Source organism: Nycticebus coucang, chromosome 3, assembly GCF_027406575.1.
Source record: "Nycticebus coucang isolate mNycCou1 chromosome 3, mNycCou1.pri, whole genome shotgun sequence".
Taxonomy (NCBI): Eukaryota; Metazoa; Chordata; class Mammalia; order Primates; family Lorisidae; genus Nycticebus; species Nycticebus coucang.
In genome coordinates, this window is record NC_069782.1 from 5,142,887 (window position 1) to 5,162,575 (window position 19,689).

Genomic DNA, 19,689 nt, shown 5'->3' on the forward strand with positions numbered 1-19,689 from the left:
GCCCTGACGCAGAACTGTGTCTCAGGGCTGTCCCAAGTAAACGCTAGAGTAGGAGGTGAGCAGGAAGGAAAAGTGGGGAAGCTCAGCCCTGACGCAGCACCGTGTCTCAGGGCTGTCCCAAGTAAACACTAGAGTAGGAGGTGAGCAGGAAGGAAAAGTGGGGAAGCTTGGCCCTGACGCAGCACAGTGTCTCAGGGCTGTCCCAAGTAAACACTAGAGTAGGTGAGCAGGAAGGAAAAGTGGGGAAGGGAAGTGAAAAGAGAGCAGGTCATCAAATACCCTAAAGGGTGAAATGGCATTAATGCCCTTTGTTGTGTCAAATCACAGCCGTCTAGATGTACTTGGGTGTGAACCAATTATGAAAACCTACAGTCATCTCAAGTGATCAGAAACTGTCGCTCTTAACACACACATGGAAGGATAAATAGATGGTGCCACATGAAGTCAAGACCAGGCTGGGGGAGCTTCCAGCATGGACGTCAACCCCGTCTGGCCCCTGGCAGCCTGCACTCAGTGCTGGGGTAGGAGGTGGCCGACTGGTAGGGCAAAGGGTCTATGTGCCCCTTGCCCCATCTTGCCATCTTTGAAAATCAATAAGAAAGGTACACAAGTTCCACCCAAGACCCCAGAGGGAATCCACTGGAACACTACTTACACTGTACTCGGCCGACAGCCCTCTGTCTGTCTCCCGAAGTGAGCTCCAGGGGAACTGTCCAGTAACTTTATATAAGTTTACAGAGAAACTAGGAGACAATGGGACAGAGCTTTAAGAGCTGAAACAGTGATTAGGACTTGTACACATTTTAATCAACCGATTTAAAACTACGCATGTGGGGTTCAGCTTCAAAAGGAAATCTACAGCTGGAGTCACTGAGGAAGTGGCAGCTGACTCTGTAAGGCTTTTTTTCACAAATAAGCCATCTATTTTAACTATTAAATCAACCCAGTGCACAGAGCACTCTGTTTGGCTTCCTACTTTCTTTCGAAGTTTCCAGGCTGTGGTTTGAAGAAGGACAGGCCATATGAAGTTTCTTTTGTTCCATAGGAAAACTGAAAAGTCACCTTTTCTGCACGACCTAGGAGATTGGGGAGTTTGAGGCCAAGTACCTAGGAGGGAAAAAATAACAGGCATCTAAATTGCAAGAATAATAACTTTGAGTAAAGACTGGTTTAACTAAGGGACTTCGATGAGAACTGGACAAAGGACGTCAAGTCTACACTTTTGGAGTTTAAAGGAGTTTGAACAAGAGACTGTTAACACAAACATTCCCAAAATCATTCCCAATTATGATGTTAATATTGTTGTCAAATAATTCAAAACATGTTATAATCAGCACGAAGGAGATTAAAGAGAAGCCACGAACAGCGGACTGAGGCACTGGAAACAACAAAAGTATTGACCCTGTTACCAGTTTTCAGAATGTAGGCATAGCTTAAAAACTCATAATTCAAAGTTCTAACATAAAAAAGAAAACCAGGCTGGGTGTGGTGGCTTATGTCTATAATCCTTGCACTCTGGGCTCTGGGAGGCCAAGGTGAGAGGACTGCTTGAGCTCAGGAGTTTGAGACCAGCCTGAACAAGAAAGAGATCCTGTCTCTACTAAAAATAGAATAACTAGCCAGGTGTGGCGGCGGGCCCCTGTAGGCCTGGATACTCGGGAGACTGAGGCAAGAGGACCACTAGAGCCCAGGAGTTGGAGTTATGATGATGCCACTGCACTCTAGCCTGGGCAACAGAGTGAAACTCTGACTCAAAAAAGAAAAGGCGAGAAGAAACCTCTCCCATACCATGCTGCCTTCGTTGTTCCCGACCATGGTGTTGTAACTGCCTGTTAATCTCCTTAGTTCAGTTACTTCAAAGGTGACATCTAACCCATTTGGAAGTGCATCATCACCTAAGTAAATAAAAAAATATTGAACAATAAGACAGCTAGAATGTCATTTTATTTCAGGTCCCATTGTTAACAACAAAAAACAATATGAAGGCTCATTTTATTTTATAATCTCCTTTGGAAAATATAACACCTATTTTAAAGTTTAAGAACTCTCCCACACAAAATCAAGATATTGTACAACTCTACACAAAAAATTGTGTTTCTAGTTTTTAGACTATACCAAAACACAATCAAGCTTTGCTACAAGGAGATAATCATAAGCAGAATTTGCGGAAGAAATCTGTTCTCCTGGGGAGATCCTTGAAAATGTTTGTAGTCTCGTACTCTCCTATTAATCCAAAATTAAAAAAAAATTGCAGTCTCAATTCACTGACATTAACACATGCACGTCCCATGACAATAGGAATTTCAGCAACCCTGAAAAGGAAACAATAAACACAGTATTGTTCATTACATAACCAAATCTAAGAGATATTCTGCCTCTCACCAAGCCAAGAGTGATCGGCATCTGAACCGGGCTCAGCAGCCTCATGATCCACCAAGGCTGAGCTCATCGGAGCTGTGGCTTCTCCAAGAGGGGCGATTCCTCCCTGCTCAGAGCAGAGCTGTTCAAACCTGGCTGGACAACTAGAAGCATCTGAGCAGCTGTCAAAACTTAACGGATGCTGGGCACTGGCGCCCCTGTACTCAGGGCCTGTAGGTCTAGAGTGGAGGCTTGGCTGCATTCTTTCATTTTGTCAAATTAACAGACTTGATTTTTAGAGCAGTTTTATGTGCAGAAAAGATAAAGCAGAAAGTCCAAAAGTTCCCATAAGCCCCTTTCCTCCCACACTCATATTACCACTAACTCAAGTCTGCAGTGTGCATCTGGGTCATTCTCACAATCACAATTACGACACCATCTACCACTGTAGAACCAGACAGGGAGCTTCACCACCCCAACCTGTGATTGTGCAGCCAGGATAGAGAACCCTGACAAAGGTGGACCAGCTGGCCATGTACAAGGTTATGATTACAACCGGGAGAGGAGAGAGCTAAAACCAAACACTACCAGCAAAATATGGCCCCCTAAGAAAAGCCGACCAAGGGCGCTGAAATTGTACCACGCACTTGTTTGACCTGGAGCAAGTTACTTAAATCCCTATGAGCTTTGCTTTTATTAGCTGAAAAATACAGGCTGAGTGCCCCCAGTCCAAAACTTTTTGAGCACTGACATAATGCTTAAAGGAAATGTTCACCAGAGCATTTCAGATTTTCAGATTGGGGATGCTCAACTGGTATGAAAATATTCCAAAATCCAAAAAAGTTCAAAATCTAAAACAGTTCCAATCCCAAGCATTTTGGATAAAGTATACTCAAGCCATGTTTTAAAAATAAAAAAATAGGCCAGGCCAAGTGGCTCATGCCTGTGATCCTAGCACTCGGGGAGGCCGTGGTGGATGGACTAATTGAGCTCAGGAGTTCAAGACCAGCCTAAGCAAGAAAGAGACCCCGTCTCTATTAAAAATAGAAAAACTAGGCAGGCAAGTGGTAAGCACCCATAGTCCCAGCTACTTGAGAGGCTGAGGCAGGACGATCACCTGAGCCCAGGAGTTTGAGGCTGGTAATGAGCTATGACACCATGGTACTCTACCCAGGGGAACAGAGTGAGAGTCTGCCTCAAAAAAATTAATTAATTAATTTAAAAAATAATAGTGATTCTGCACCAGGTTTGTGAGGGAAGACTTGGCCAGGTGTGCACATGAACACCTACCGCAGAGCCTGCACGGGTGCTACTGAGGTGAGGAAAAGTTGTCTCCCAGTGTCCATCCACCCCGTCACCAGTCCAGTGCACCCCAAGCTTCACAATGCACTGCAATCACAGGGACGGTCACTATACCACAGATCACTGTCCCCCCACCCTGGCCTTCCTAACAAACTCCTGCATGGGAGCAGCACAGCTGGCCCCGGTTGCACTTTCAGAACCACTGAAATCCTTGATTTTCAGCTGAGGATGTCAAAGCAACAAGATGCCATGGGAAAACGACACTGACCCGAGGTGACCTCCAGGAACAAGCCACGAGCCCCTGCCAGTCTCCCAACTGTGTGGAAAGGGTAAGGAGACCTCTCTCCTGCCTAAGCCCCTCTTCTTTTTTGAGTCTCTGTTAGTTTTGGCTGAGCCTATGTTCCAAATAATGAAAATGCCCTTAGTTTATTTCACACTTTGTATTTTTCAAGCATTTTCATTTTCTCATTTGAGAAAATATTTGGACCACAAGTATTCAGTAGAGCCCAGAGTGCTAGGATTACAGACATAAGCCACCACGCCCAGCCTGGTTTTCTTTTTTATGTTGGAACTCTGAATTATGAGCTTTTAAACTATGACTGCGTTCTGAAAACTGCTAACAGGGTCAATACTTTTATTGTCTCCTGTGCCTCAGTCCGCTGTTTGTGGCTTCTCTTTAATCTCCCTAGTGTTGATTATATCGTGTTTTGAATTATTTGACAACAATATTAACATCATAATTGGGAATGATATGGGGAGTGTTTGTATTAATAGTCTCTTGCTCAAACTCCTTTAAACTCCAAATTTAAACTTCTCAAAATTATCCCTCATTCAATCCTGAAGAGTTTACTTATTCACTGATTCATTCCAAATGTTTGTTTTTCAACAGATGTCTGCTGAATTCAGAAAAAAATCCAAACCCTACCAGCTAGGGACATATTAGGTCCCCTGGGAGCTGGTCTCCTAGTTACAATTCTACCTTAACCTTCATCACTCTTAGTCCCTAAAATCTGCATTCCAGCTCTAGCAAACACTTGTGATCTAGCCAACGAACCATCCTCTCTGGGCGGTGGCCTGTTCAGGGCTATCCTCTCCCCTTCCTCGTGACCAGCCTTTCTCCCTGAACTGACTCACATGCGTCTAGCAGGGTTCCACATATACATCGCCCCTCCCAGGACCCGCTGACCTCCTTCTCCCACTGCAGACACAGAGGGGACTGAAGACTCCATTCTTGGCAAGGGAAAACACTCCCAGAAAAAGGGAAGAACAGATAAACAAACTTAGCAAGGCATAATAAAAACAGTTTAGCTAGTGTACTTTTAAACCAGCAGCTAAATTCCGTATCTAAACGGTTCTTACTTTTCCTAGAAGCCTAGCCTGTAGGGTGTTTGCAAGTAGTAAAGCTTGCAAACACCCCTGCTGGGTCTGTAAACACTTGAGGAAGCTGCAGTACAAGGCCTGGCAAGAAGCATTAGTCAGGCGGTCCCCTGCCCAATCAACAGTCAAAGCAAATACCCATTGCGGGGATTTGTATTACGGCCAGAGCAAAGATCAAGGGAACAGCTGAAGCCCTGACATATGGGCAGGAAGACTTGTATATCCTTATAACCGAGGAAGACTCCTCTGGGTTGGAGAAAAGAGGAAAATTCCTCTTTCCCACTGATTCTTCCGAGGAGACTGATGCCCTTGGGGCGTCTGCTCCACAGAGAACTAGTGAGGATTAACCTCCTCCCGGAATCTGTGTGAGACCACAGACAGGAGGCTGCCCCCACACAAGGCTCAGGTTTCGGATTTCTCAAGGCTGCTCAGACCCTTAAAGTTAATGATTATAGATAGAATAAGAGCTGACCTGCTCATTCAGAGAAACTGCTGACATTTTGTTCCCTTCCTCAGCTTACCCTCTGGGCTAAATGAGCAAATAGCCTTCAATAAAAGCTGAGTGGAACACACACTCAGGACCATTCACTGTAAACCCCACAAGCTAGCAATGGTCCCTGTGTTTTCCACCTTTAAACTCTATTCTGTGTGTTCTGTCTCTTTATCTCTCACTGCTTTTAACTTTATGTTTCTTCAGTCCATTGCTGCTAGCTCCACAGGTCTTAAAGGACACTGCCTCCGGGGTGGGACCCCGGCACCCACCCTGGCCAGACAGAGCCGAGTATCCTCCTCGAGCTGGCTCCCAGCGTGACACACCAACCACGCCGCCATCCCCGGTCTACTCCCCAGCTCTGCCCCATGTGACCAGAAGCTCCTTGCAGCTCTGTGTTTCCCTGGTGCCTGCAAAGATACTCACTAGTGAAAGAATAAATGACGACTCTGTTGAGAGACTTGCCCAACATCACATAGCAAGTAAGAAAATGAGCAAAAACTAAAACAGAAATCTGATTTCCTCCTCTTTTTAGAGCATGCCTTGAGATGGGGTCTGCCAAGGGCCCACTTGCACAGCCACTGGGCTGGAACATGGTGAGCAAAGCTGGATGCCCTCGCTCAGGACCCTTCTCAGAGCCGCAGGTAGTGCAGGGGTACAGATGACAGCATCCTCAAAGTCCACCAACGCTGCCTTGGCCTGCTGTGAAAGTCCCGTCCTGCCTGTCTCATTTGTCCCACCAACCTTCAGGTGCCGTCTGTATCTGGCAAAAAAACAGCTTTTCTGTGATCGGCAGGATGGATGGAAAGAGAATCCTAAGGATCCCAGGACACAGCACATACCTTGGCATGTATCAATCAGAACATCCACTTGTCTAAAGATTCCCAGACGAAGCAACTTTTCACGGGCTTCGTGAGATTTCCGCATTACCTATTACGGGATAAAAAGAGAGAATGTCTTCTTCTAAGATAGAGAAACAGAAAATGGTAGCTACATGGCCAGGCTAGCAGTTAACATTCGGCACTAGGTGCCTGGCCCCTGAGATGAGAGCGCTTCCAAGCCCAGCTGCGGAAATGACGGAAACACATGGCGGGGCCAGCAGCAGACCCCACTCAGCAGTGCAAGACCACACAGGCAAAGAAACTAGGATGTACCCATACCACGCAGCCCGCACACTGCTCCGGAAGGGCCCACAATTAGTGGTAAATAGTGGGTACATTTGGCAGCCAGGAGAAGTGTGTTGTGTGCCTTTTGTGGTGTTTTCTAACCATTTGTAACCACTGGTATTCTAACCATTTCTAACCACTGTTCAGCTTTTTTCTGCCTCTTCAATGTCAACAGGAGTCCCTTCTGATGCCAGAAGTCCCTACTTGTTGGAAGGACAAGTCAAAGAAAGGTAAGGCAGATGAGGAACCTCGGAAACAGAGTAGGAAAGGACCTTATGTGACAAGAAAAGGTTAGATGCTGTCCTGCAGGTAAAAGGGAGTTAGTGTAGAACTGTCATCAGGGTGGAGACAGGATCAAATTTCCTCATAAGAAAGAAGTGATCACGTGGACGCACAGGAGTTCTGCTCAGAGGAGGGGGGTCTACAGACTATGGGAACAGCAGGGACTCGGGCAGCTGCCCTAGGAGCTGAGCAGCTGGAGGGGAGACAGACAACAGGGAGAAGCCAGAGGACGCTGCTGCCACTGATTGGGTGGGACACAGCAGAGGGGGGGATCCCAGCAGGAAGTCAGAGATAGAGGCAGAAAGGCAGGCAGGACAGGTGGATGGAAGGGGACGGTGACTTCAGATCTTAGCCACAGGGAGCTGGAAGATCCACGAGGGAATGTTCAGTAGGGAGTTGAGTATTCAGGGCTGAAGCTCAACAGAGAGAAGGAACTGGCTAGAAACAGAGCCTGGGGAGCCTTCAGCTTTGTAGCTGAAACAAGGGATGTGGATGAGATTGCGCAGGGAATGGGAGACCGGCCAGGAGACTGAACCTCAGAGAAAAGCAGCACTTCAGGATGGTCACGAGGAAAAGAAGCTGGCAATCGGCCCGTAAAGTGACTGTGATGAGAGGTGGAAAGCCACCGCAGGGAGTGGTCACCAAAATTCAGGAAAGGGAAAATATCAAGAAAGGGGAGGAAAGAAACGCATTCAAAAGGCAAATAACAAAGCAGGAAAAATACACTCAACATAAGCAACAATGATCATTTCTCTGCAAAGAACTATTATAAATTAACAAAGCTTAACAGTCCAATGGGAAAGAGAGGATGCCAACAAGTAATTCACAAAAGAGATAAAATGACCAATAAACAGAAAAACATATTTCACCTCATTCATAATTAAATTAATGCAAATTAAAACAGTGAGATGGTATTCTTGCCATCTTTTCCTAACAAGATGGCAAGAATTTAAAAAGTGTGATAACATCCAATTTTGGGAAACAGACCCTCTCATGCTCGGCCATGAGCGAATGGACTGAGTCAGTCATAAGCATCAGGCAGGAGAATGTGAGGGCAGGAGGGTGTGAGGGCAGGAGGGTGTGAGGGCAGGAGGGTGTGAGGGCAGGAGGGTGTGAGGGCAGGAGGGTGTGAGAACAGGAGGGTGTGAGAACAGGAGGGTGTGAGGGCAGGAGGGTGTGAGGACAGGAGGGTGTGAGCACAGGAGGGTGTGAGGGCAGGAGGGTGTGAGGGCAGGAGGGTGTGAGGACAGGAGGGTGTGAGGGCAGGAGGGTGTGAGAACAGGAGGGTGTGAGGGCAGGAGGGTGTGAGGGCAGGAGGGTGTGAGGGCAGGAGAGTTTGAGGACAGGAGGGTGTGAGGACAGGAGGGTGTGAGGACAGGAGGGTGTGAGGACAGGAGGGTGTGAGGACAGGAGGGTGTGAGAACAGGAGGGTGTGAGGGCAGGAGGGTGTGAGGGCAGGAGGGTGTGAGGACAGGAGGGTGTGAGAACAGGAGGGTGTGAGGGCAGGAGGGTGTGAGGGCAGGAGGGTGTGAGAACAGGAGGGTGTGAGGGCAGGAGGGTGTGAGGGCAGGAGGGTGTGAGGACAGGAGGGTGTGAGAACAGGAGAGTGTGAAAACAGGAGGGTGTGAGGGCAGGAGGGTATGAGGGCAGGAGGGTGTGAGGACAGGAGGGTGTGAGAACAGGAGGGTGTGAGGGCAGGAGGGTGTGAGGGCAGAAGGGTGTGAGAACAGGAGGGTGTGAGGGCAGGAGGGTGTGAGGGCAGGAGGGTGTGAGGACAGGAGGGTGTGAGAACAGGAGGGTGTGAGGGCAGGAGGGTGTGAGGGCAGGAGAGTGTGAGGACAGGAGGGTGTGAGAACAGGAGGGTGTGAGGGCAGGAGGGTGTGAGGGCAGGAGGGTGTGAGGGCAGGAGGGTGAGTGGGGCAGGAGCGGGTGGGGACAGAAGTGCAGTGAACCTAAGTCAAAGGCATTTGTTTCTTCAGGCTCCTCTGGCAGCAATTCTAACAGTGAGGCTGACAAAAAATTAAAGAGAAGAAAACAAGTTGAAAAAAACAAAAAGGAAAAAAAGAAAGAAAAAGCAAGTTGCTCCAGCAAACCTGTGAAGAAGTAAAAGCCTGGCGAGACTTCCAGAGTTCTATCATCTTCCAAACGGAGCAGCACTAACGGAGAAGATAACGTGTTTCAGATTGGAAAAATGAGGCTCCCCTAGAGTTTGGGACTTTAAAGGCCAAGTTCTAATTGACACTACTGAAGACTGGATGGGTCCAGAAGGTGAAATGAAACCAGGAAGAAAAGCTATTTCTCTAAAATCCAGAGCAGTGGAACCGCCTGAAAGACAGACTTAACTGTGAAGTCCAAGACGTGTGAAACCTGCACTGTTCTAGTGGTTTGAACCTGTCTTTTTACGTTGGCTTTTGTTTTTTAAATATGTTCTCCAACCTAACATATATTTGGATTGCAAAACAATTGTAAGATGAACACTTTTTTTCAATGTGCATCTCTAAAAATGTTCCGAGTGGGGCTAATTGTCAACTTTACTAAGGAAGATTGCTTTGTGCCTACCACCTAGCGTAAAATAAAATGAAATGGGGCATACTTACACCTCGGACTTAAGTATATAAAAGCTAACTATGTAACCAAAATGTGTATATCCCCATAATACTCTGAAATTTAAAAATAAATACATTAAATTAAATAATAACCCCCCCAAAAGAGAATGTGGATTGGAGCAATCTCTTCAGAGAGCAATATAGAGACATCGGTGACAATGACAAAATACATACTCTCTGACTCACTTCTAGGACTTTATCCTGTGGGGCCACATGCCGGGGCATAGTCCTAACTACACAGAGGCTGAAGCAGGAGGACTGTTTGAGCCGAGGAGCTCGAGGCTGTGGCACACTAGGATTGTGCCTGAGAACAGCCACTGCACTCCAGCCTGGGGAACACGGCAAGACACCCTCTCTATATTTTTTAAGACAGGAATTTATCCTATGGTGATACTGTACACAAAGATACACTTAAGATGATTCATGCAGCACTGTTTGTATAAGTGAAACACTCATTAATTTTAGTGTCCATCAATAGAAAACTGCTTCCACTAACTGATGGGACGTCCGTATAATGAGGCACACACAGCCAACAGGCTGGTATGTGCTAGTGTGAAAAGATCCCCCCAGTGTATGATGTCAAAAAAGAAAGGTACAGAAAAGAAATGTAGGAGAATGGGGTTATATCTGTGCACGTGCACAACGTGTCTGGAAGGGTGCAGAAGAAACTGCCAGCTCTGTTACCTTGGAGAGTGGGCTGGGACTGGCCAGGAAGGGCACATCCATACTTCACTCCAATACCCTTCTGTACCACTTGACTGCCTATAATTCCTATTACTTTCATCTTTTAAAAATATATACTTTTTTAAAAAAAGAGGGAATGGTCCACAGAGCCAATCACTGCCGAAAAGTCAAGTAAAATGAAGAATGAGAGGAGACAGCTGGACTTGGCCACAGGAAGTTGCCAGTGACCTCTGCCCAAGTTTGTTCAATGTGGTCCCAAGGGCAGAGGACAGAAGGAACCCACACAGGAGAGGAGGAGGGTGTAGCCCACAGGGAGACTGAGGAGATGAGGAGTGGGTAACAGGTGAGTGCCCACTGTATGGGGTCCACAAGGGCCCCAGAGGACAGGACATACTACAGCACTCAGCACAGTGTCCGGAAAGGGCTGAGCACTGACCCCATCAGCTGCCCTCATGACACTGGGAGAGTTACGAAGACAGCAAAATGGATCGGGCCTTGGACAGGAGAAGGAACACTTCCTTCTCAAGGACAGGAGGGACAGGAGGTAAATGCACCCCAGAACTCAGAGGGTTCAGCCTGGGAGAGCCAACATCTTCAGGAGAAGGGGGCATGTCTCTGGTGGAGAGGCTGGGAGCAGAGTGCTTCATAGTTTGAGGAGACAGGGAGATTTACAGGTTCTTCAGAAGGGACTAGAAAAGAATACCAAGTAGAAATCGCACTTACCTCAATGAGGTTTTTAGCCTTAAAAACATCACAAATTTCACAAATGATGATATCATCTTTAGTCCTTCCAAGCCCGTCAAAATGGACATGCTGAACCACCACCTACATGTGACAAGTGACATGGGGCACTGAGTATCAGGTATGGCAAGAGGAAAGAGACGGGTCAGACTAAAGACAAGATTTCGGGCGGCGCCTGTGGCTCAGTGAGTAGGGCGCCGGCCCCATATGCTGAGAGTGGCGGGTTCAAACCCAGCCCCGGCCAAACTGCAACAAAGAAAATAGCCGGGCGTTGTGGCAGGTGCCTGTAGTCCCAGCTGTTCGGGAGGCTGAGGCAAGAGAATCGCGTAAGCCCAAGAGTTAGAGGTTGCTGTGAGCCGTGTGATGCCACGGCACTCTACCCGAGGGCGGTACAGTGAGACTCGGTCTCTACAAAAAAAAAAAACAAGATTTCAAATTTTTTTCCAAATGTAATAAACCTTACTTCTGGACTTCATTCTTATTTTTCACACCTTTTTAAAAAACTGGTCACTTGGACTGACCATTTGCTAGGTCTGTCTTTCTATAAATGAGACCTACAAGGTCTCTCCAGCCAGCTGCCCCAGGAACTCATCAACCCTCAGCCCAGCCAGGCCACAGACACCCTCTCTGACCTTCCCAGCATGCTCCCTAAGGACTGGCCTGTGCGTGAACAGTGGCCTTGACCTCTGACTTAGTCACTGTGTGCACTGTGCTAAAGACCATACATGGATTTCCACACAGCAAGACCACTGCTGACTCGAAAAGCCTCTCTCCTCTCCATCGCCTTATCAGAAAGTAAACTCTACAAGAGTTGAAAATTTAAATTTCAAAGGCAAAAATGTCTAGGAAGAGTTTCATTCAAGACCCACAGTCTTTTCTGAGAGTAAAGAAGTATAAATTTAAGAATAATTTGAGTTTATTTTTAAAATACTTCAGGTTTTTTTATACATAAATACAAAAATGTGCTTGCCTGTACCTTCCACATAAATAATCACCAAGGAAACTACTTCTCTAAAATCAGAAACTATTTTCTAAAATACACCAGTCTTTCTAGTTGTAGCTGGTAATGAACTCTTCTTTGACAAAGGCACTGAGGTTAATTCCTTTACATTTCCCCAGTACCTTATGGAAGTAACAATTACGTCAAGGCCTTCAAAAAAGAAAACTCACATCCTTGTTTTCAAGAATTTCCTGTTTAGCTTCAGGTTCAACTTCAACAAATTCAGCCTCTTCTCCCAATGCTCCAAAATCAGGTCCACTTGATGGAAGAGGCTCCAAACTCTGAAAGGGAGGGAGGCACCCCAGGTAAATGGCTTTGTAACACACAGAGTACACAGATTAAAACTTTGAGTTTTGTTGTTAGATGATGCTCCACAAAATTCAGTAGTTATTTCCTCTGGTGAGTGAAGGCAGGGGACAGGACGGTAATGGGGAAAGGCAGGTGTAAGCTATTGTTAACAAGTTCTTGGACTTGGGGTTGATGCATCAGTGCTCACTAAATAAAACATAAAAATTAATTAACTAAAGGGACTGTGCACAAGCTATGGCAACCAAAGATTCTGACTAATCTAATTCTGAACACCTGAGGCCCATTTGACGAGAAAAAAATTAAAAAATAAGATGCCACTTAGGCAGCGCCTGTGGCTCAGTGGGTAGGGCACCCGCCCCATATACCAAGGGTGGCGGGTTCGAACCCAGCCCTGCCCAGCTAAAACAGCAGTGGCAACTGCAACAAAAAGTAGCCAGGCGTTGTGGTGGGCGGCTGTAGATCCAGCTACTTGGGAGCCTGAGGCAAGAGAATCACTTAAGCCCAAGAGTTGGAGGTTGCTGTGAGCTGTGACGCCACAGCACTTTACCGAGGGCGACAGAGTGAGACTATGTCTCAAACAACAAAAAAAAGATGCCACAAAGACACTGATCGGGAAAAGAAAAAAATTGCTTTCCTGTTGTCATAAAGGTATCTTATTAATAATTTTTTGGATCAAAATTTTATACATTTAGGATAGCTATATTGGATACCAAATTACTAAGAAAACATTTGATTTGGACCTTCATACCATTTTTTTTCATTTCAGAATGTCTCACAATGAAAACCCATGCATGCTCATAAAACAGGATAGAAGGCAGTCGCTTTCTACAATCTAAATTGGTATTAGTTCAAGACATTAAAGTATCTTCTGAATCAGCATTCTGTAGGCTGTGCCTGGTTTAGTATTTCCCACTCCGGCCCTAAAAGGCTCCAGTGGCCCTCAAGTGCACCTGCAGGGATAGAATCCAACTAGAATCCTTAGCAGAGCACACAGGCAGCTCAACCACAAGGCCCACGGCTGCTACTCCAGTCTGCATTTCCACAGCCTGCCCCATGCTTACAATGAAGCTTTTGCACATCTTTTCCCCTCTTCCAAAATAACCTTTCCCCTCTATAGTTTAACGATCCACTGTAAATAGCTTCTCTTCATGAGCCAATCCCCACTTCTTCAGGCAGAATCAGTCCCTCCCTGACATTGGAAGTTTAGTGATCTCCACAGGTACCCCTTTGTTTTCTTATTTGATTTGCCCTGCACATCAGAAGTACTCATAAATATTTGTGGAATGGTAAATAAATAAATTTTCTTTTTTATTTTCATTCAGCAAATATTTATGGAATGCCTAGTGTGTGCTGGGTACTGGGCTTGCAGCAGGGAACAAGTTCAAGTCCTGTGGCTGAAGCTGAAGTTTACATCGTTAAAAAAAAAAAAAAAGGAAAATAATGCTGGACAAAGAGCAGAGAATATTTAATTTCATATAATTATTCTTCTGTTGAATAGTATTTTTAAATGGAATTATATTTCTCAAAAATACGAACAGGTAAATAATACATTCACATGTCCATTCCTCTTAATCTGAATGCTTAGTGAACATGCTTTGTCCAGGCACGAAGTTCATATTCCATCATGCTAAAATATTCCAGTGGTTTCCAAAATCTGAAAGCATGAAACAAGTTCACCAAACACCTGCCAGACCTATCTAATTTTTTAAGCTGTAATGTAAACTCAAGAGATTATACCTTTGTGGTTTCACAGGTATATTGAAGCTTGACATCTTAAATTGTTTTATTAATAGAGATTAATTTACTCACCAAATTTTATTTATTTTTTATTAAATCATAGCTATGTACATCAATGCAATCATGGGGTACAATGTGCTGGTTTTATATACCATTTGAAATATCTTCATCAAACTGGTTAACATAGCCTTCACTGCATTTTCTTAGTTAATGTATTCACCAAATTTTATTAAGATCCTACTATGTGACAAACACTGACGAGATCCTTGCCCTCAGAGAATTTACATTCTAGTGTCTAGAAGAACAAGCATGGAATAAAAGTATTTGATAATGCAAATTAAAACAGGTATTTGGATCTAGCCTCTAACCTTTAAGCCAATCATCTACTGATCTGTCAACAAGTTTTTATGTAGCACCATGTGTCGGGCACTATGAAATGCAGTGGGGACAGGATGTGAGATACATTTAATGACCTTTGAACAGCATCTTTAAAGTGATATAGACTAGAATCAAAAGGAAAACATAACGATACAGGCCCAGTGTGGTGGCCACATCTGTACTCCTAGCACCTTGGAATGCAGAAGTGGGAAGATCCCTTGAGCCCTGGAGTTCAAGACCAGCCTGGGCCACATAGTGAGATCCCATTTTGACCAAAAAAAAAAAAAAAGGTGAAACCCTATCTTAGAAAAAATTAAACATAACAATATACAGCAAACATAAATAATAAATAGTTTCACAAAATTTTGTTTCACATAGGCATGAGAGTACTTGTAGGTGGCAAATGGTGGCAAATGTCTTCTTACTATGATTCCTAATTAAAATGTTCAAAAGACACTGGTTAGTGGGAAGGTCAAATAGATGAATTGAAATGGAAAAACAAACATCCCATGTTCTCACATATAAGTGGGCGCTAATAAATAGGTACACATAGTCACAAAGCTACCACAAAAGGACATAAGAAATCAAGAAGGGGGTTGGGGGAGGAGTGGGTGTGGAATAAAAACTTACCTACTGGGTACAAGGAGCACCATTCTGGGGATAGGCACTAAAAACCCTGGCATAAAAATTATACAAGATACATATGTAACAAAAACACTTTACTCCCTTAATTAATATTTTGAAATTAAAAATAAGTTTAAGAAAAGAATTGAAAACATTTTTGTCCAGGTAGTAATCAAAAGAATAGCAAATTTATTGTCAAAGAACTCCATAAAAGTTGAGGGGTTTTTTTGTTTGTTTGTTTTTGATGTATCTCTAGAACCTATGTCAGTGCCAGGCACATAGAAGGCCACCAGTAAATATTAGTTGAAAAAAATGAATGGATGCTTACTCTATTCAAGAATGCTACAAGGCAGGCAAGCCAAATAAGTTCCTACTATAACAACTAGAAACTTAGAGCCTCCTAGGATAAGACAGGACACAGAGCTGAAACAGGGCCAAATATAATTGGCATCGGGGGATAAATGACAAGGAAGGTGGTAGCACATTCAAATGAGAAGATAAAGAGGTTTATGTAGGAAGTGACTTGAACTGAGTTTTAAGATCTGAGGACCTTTGATAGCCAAAGGTAGCTGATGGTGTGCAAAAGCACACCCAAAGAGTGTCAGAACAGCAATGGTGTTTGAGTGACAAACATGTGAAGGGTGTTAAAACCATTTCCCGACTCCAGGCTGAAGGGTCTGTACTAAACTCTTTCGGAAATTAAATGGGGAACTACCGAAAACTTCTGAGCAGGGCGAGGGAAAGAGAAGTTTGGCAAAGAGTACGCACCAAGCACCCAACTAAGTACCAAGTCTACATTAAGTCTTTTAATTCTGGCGACAGCCTGCGGGGTAGGTACTATTACTACTTCCACTTTAAAAGGGGGAACTAAGGTATCGAGAGGTTCCGTCTCTGCAGGATAAACGGGGCCTTCCGGAGAGGTCTGGGTTAGAAGACTTTAAAGACCCTTCATCTTCTAGGACTCTCCAACGACTCCAGCAGAGGCTGAGCAGGGAGAGGGTGGGAGGGAAGACACCCGAAATGGCTGAGGGTTGAGAAGTCAAATCTGAGAAAGAAAGAATGTATTCTGTGGTGTCCCGGACAGCACGAAAGTTCCTTACTACTTTCTGGGCCACTGACTGGCTGAGTGACCTTGAGCAAATCTCGTCCCTCCTACGAGCACCAGGTTCCGACTCGGAAGTCTGAGAGACTAGCTGGCCCCGGGCGACAAGTCTGTGGCCTCCTCCACCCGGCCCCGCCGCCCCCGGCCCCTCTCAACCCGGGAACTCTGGGCGCAGCCGCCAGCGCACCCGTCCGCCGGGCCAGCCCAGAGGTCACACGGCCCGCGGGTCGTTAGGCCTCTTACCCGGGCGTGCACCGTCCCCATGAGTCCCTCTCTAGCCGTCGCCTCGCAGAACTGCTCAGGCCGGACCAAGGCAGAAGGCGGGTCCGCAGGGGCAGCGCTGCGGGTTACGGCGACTCCCGCACGTCCCCGGATGCAGCTCACTGGGGGCGGCCATGATGGCCCCTTTCTCCCCGCCCCCTGGCTTCACGGAAGCTTCACTCATTGGTCGCTATGCGCCTGTGACCCGGATGTTCACACACGGCCCGGAACTCCCGAGGCCTGGAGACGCCGCAAGCTCGGAGCGTCAGCTGCTGCGAGGGAGGACCGGTCTGCGTGGAGGTTAGTTGGGAAGCAGGTGCCTGGAGTTGGCGAGTGGCAGAGATCAGACACGCTCATGGGTGCTCTAGGGCGTCTCTTAAGCCCCCTGGCACCCGCCCCAGGGAGTGCTGTGCTTGTTCCCACGTGCCGGTGAAGCCCCGAGACTCAGCCGAGAAACCCCGAGCCCGGCCGCCCCCGGCCTGCGGCGGCCGAGTCTCATAACGTCTCGAGCTGCGCAAACCCGATGGTGGCCCTGGCGGCTCTCCTGCTGGCGGGGTGGACCCTTCTAGTCGCTGGGACCCCAGGGGTTCCGTTTCCTCATTGTCAAAATGAAGATGAAGGTCATCTGTACTTCACAGGGTCGATTAAAAGTGTGCGCATGGTCTCATCTAAAAATAGAAAAATTAGTCCCAGCTACGCGGGAGGCTAAGGCAGGAGCATCGCTCCAGCTCAGGAGTTTGAGGTTGCGGTGGGCTAGGCTGGCTTCTTGCACTCTAGCCTGGGTAGCACAGCAAAACTCTGTGGGGTGGGGAGGGGGAGGTGTGCGCATAAGGGACGGAAAGTGAAGACGCCTGGCCCTGTGCACAGCGCACAGTAGACACGGGATAAATGACTTATTAATTCAGCTGCAACCAACAATTGTCTGAGTGATCTAGGTGTTTGGATAGGGGCCAAGCACGTCGGGGAACATGACAGCCATGGGCTTATACTTGGATGCAAAACAACTCCCCCACCTCAAAAAACAACAATTCTGTAATACATGACAGGCACACCTTGTGATAAGTGCAAAGAAAGAAACAGACAAAAAAATAGGAAAAGAGGAAGTTTCAGTTGTATTGCAGGTCATGTTGCTGTTCCCTTCTGATAACATAAACATCATTATTTCACTTCCTTTTCTTCACCCCCTCTTACTCCCTCGCAAAGACGCTGACACCCTTTTCCATTTAAATAGCAGCATTCTAGGCCTCCAGCATCCCTGGGCCAAATATTCAAAGTCCACATTCCCCTTCCTGCCTGCAAAAAGGCAGAACCCAGCAGCAGCCTGCACTTCTGTCCTCACTGTACCCCTTGCAGGTTGACCGACCATCTGTGTTCCCAACCACACCATCAGCCCCATGAAGGCGGGGATGCAACCTGTCTGGTTCACTCGCTGAACCCAGAGCCTACCACCAAGCATGATGTCCCAGACCAGGGCAGTCAGAAGCGATGCTCAGCTCTGAGCAGAAGCTACCCACCCCCAAAGACAGAGCTGGGAGGTGAAAGGTTTGGGACCCAGTTTTTGATACTTTCTGTGGCCTTTGGCAATGCTATTCACCAGTTTTTCCTGTGTTTCTCTTTTGGGTAAGAGGTAGAATTGCGTTTTCCTGCCCTTACTCGTGACCTGTTTCAGTCAACGCACTATATAAGAAGGGATGAGTCACTTCCAGGTGAAAACCTTTCCCAAGTGTGTTTTCTTTCAACCTGCAGCAGTGATCAGCCATCCTCTCGGCAGTGGGGCAGCTCCAGGCTGGGTCTGGGAGTGGGGACAACTCCCAGCACAGCTCAGCCACGTCTTCCGGGCAGCAGCCTGGATGAGAAATAAACCTTTTGCCTCTTTCCGTGCCTAGCGCAGCCATGGCTCGTGGTCCCAAGAAGCATCTGAAGCGGGTAGCAGCTCCAAAGCATTGGATGCTGGATAAATTGACCAGCGTGTTTGCTCCTCGTCCGTCCACTGGTCCCCACAAGCTGAGAGAGTGTCTTCCACTCATCATTTTCCTAAGGAACAGGCTTAAGTATGCCCTGACAGGAGATGAAGTAAAGAAGATTTGTATGCAGCGCTTCATTAAGATTGATGGCAAGGTCAGAACTGATATAACCTATCCTGCTGGTTTTATGGATGTCATCAGCATTGACAAGACTGGAGAGAATTTCCGTCTGGTTTATGACACGAAGGGTCGTTTTGCTGTTCATCGTATTACACCTGAAGAGGCCAAGTACAAGTTGTGCAAAGTGAGAAAAATCTTTGTGGGCACAAAAGGAATCCCTCATCTGGTGACCCACGATGCTCGTACCATCCGCTATCCGGATCCCCTCATCAAGGTGAATGACACCATTCAGATTGATTTGGAGACTAGCAAGATTACTGATTTCATCAAATTTGACACAGGTAACCTGTGTATGGTGACGGGGGGTGCTAACCTGGGAAGAATTGGTGTGATCACCAACAGAGAAAGACATCCTGGGTCTTTTGATGTAGTTCATGTGAAAGATGCCAATGGCAACAGCTTTGCCACTCGCCTCTCCAACATTTTTGTTATTGGCAAAGGTAACAAACCATGGATTTCTCTTCCCCGAGGAAAAGGTATCCGCCTCACCATTGCTGAAGAGAGGGACAAGAGACTGGCAGCCAAACAGAGCAGTGGGTGAACGATCTCTACACGTAGTGACATGTTTTAAAAGGTCTTTGTGCTTAATTAAAAATAATACAGCATGAAAAAAAAAAAGAGAAATAATTGGATTTTGGATTTTGGATTTTGTTGTTGTTAATGCAGCATAGCCTAGACTGCCCTAGAAATTTCAGCCAGGAACCTGGCATTCCAGAAAACTTGGTCTATAAGCCACTTATCTGAAGTAGAAATGAGGTTTAGTGACTATGCTGGTTTCTGTAATAAGATCAAACCCCAAGTCCATTGGCCACATGGAGGGGAGGCTGGATCTTCCTACTGGAGTCACTCACATATTAGTTTGGGACAGGCCACACTGCAGGCTCCTCTGGGCGCTTGGCCTTGTCTGTCCCCTTCCCAGGGGTGAGCACCCTGAGGCGAGGGTGCTCGCCTGAGGCGAGGGTGCTCTCCACCTCTTGTGTCTCCCAGTGCCTGACCTCTGAGGGGTAAAGGTGTCAGAGGGTCTGGGAGAGTATCCCACAGGCAGAGGCCCATGGTGCAGGCTTGGGAGCAGCTGGCAGGACAGCCTCTGAGCTGCTGGTGGGACTACCAGGGGCTGAGGGGGAGGCT

The 19,689-nt window shown here is 46.6% G+C and overlaps 2 protein-coding genes across 4 annotated transcripts in view; one reads left to right on the top strand and one right to left on the bottom strand.

Moving 5' to 3' along the window:
* SAMM50 (SAMM50 sorting and assembly machinery component) overlaps positions 1–16,533 on the bottom strand; it is a 34,108-nt gene extending 17,575 nt beyond the window's left edge. The window contains exons 1-7 of the mRNA XM_053584566.1: positions 16,400–16,533; positions 12,177–12,287; positions 10,989–11,090; positions 6,370–6,457; positions 1,789–1,895; positions 977–1,107; positions 656–743 (exon numbers count right to left, since the gene is read on the bottom strand). Coding sequence (XP_053440541.1) covers positions 656–743; positions 977–1,107; positions 1,789–1,895; positions 6,370–6,457; positions 10,989–11,090; positions 12,177–12,287; positions 16,400–16,420 — 648 coding nt within the window. The 5' untranslated portion in view covers positions 16,421–16,533. The remainder of the gene's footprint in view (positions 1–655; positions 744–976; positions 1,108–1,788; positions 1,896–6,369; positions 6,458–10,988; positions 11,091–12,176; positions 12,288–16,399) is intronic.
* Positions 16,419–19,186, top strand: LOC128581570 (40S ribosomal protein S4, X isoform-like). 3 transcript variants are annotated; one of them, XM_053584568.1, is made up of 3 exons: positions 16,540–16,717; positions 18,043–18,123; positions 18,309–19,186. In XM_053584568.1, the coding sequence occupies exons 1-3, from the start codon at positions 16,552–16,554 to the stop codon at positions 19,100–19,102; spliced, it is 1,041 nt and encodes a 346-aa protein (XP_053440543.1). In that variant the 5' UTR covers positions 16,540–16,551; the 3' UTR covers positions 19,103–19,186. The 3 variants fall into 3 exon arrangements, with proteins under 3 accessions (XP_053440542.1, XP_053440543.1, XP_053440544.1); XM_053584567.1 differs by lacking the exon at positions 18,043–18,123 and having other exon boundaries at positions 16,419–16,717; positions 18,304–19,186; XM_053584569.1 differs by lacking the exon at positions 18,043–18,123.
* The last annotated feature ends 503 nt before the right edge of the window (positions 19,187–19,689 follow it).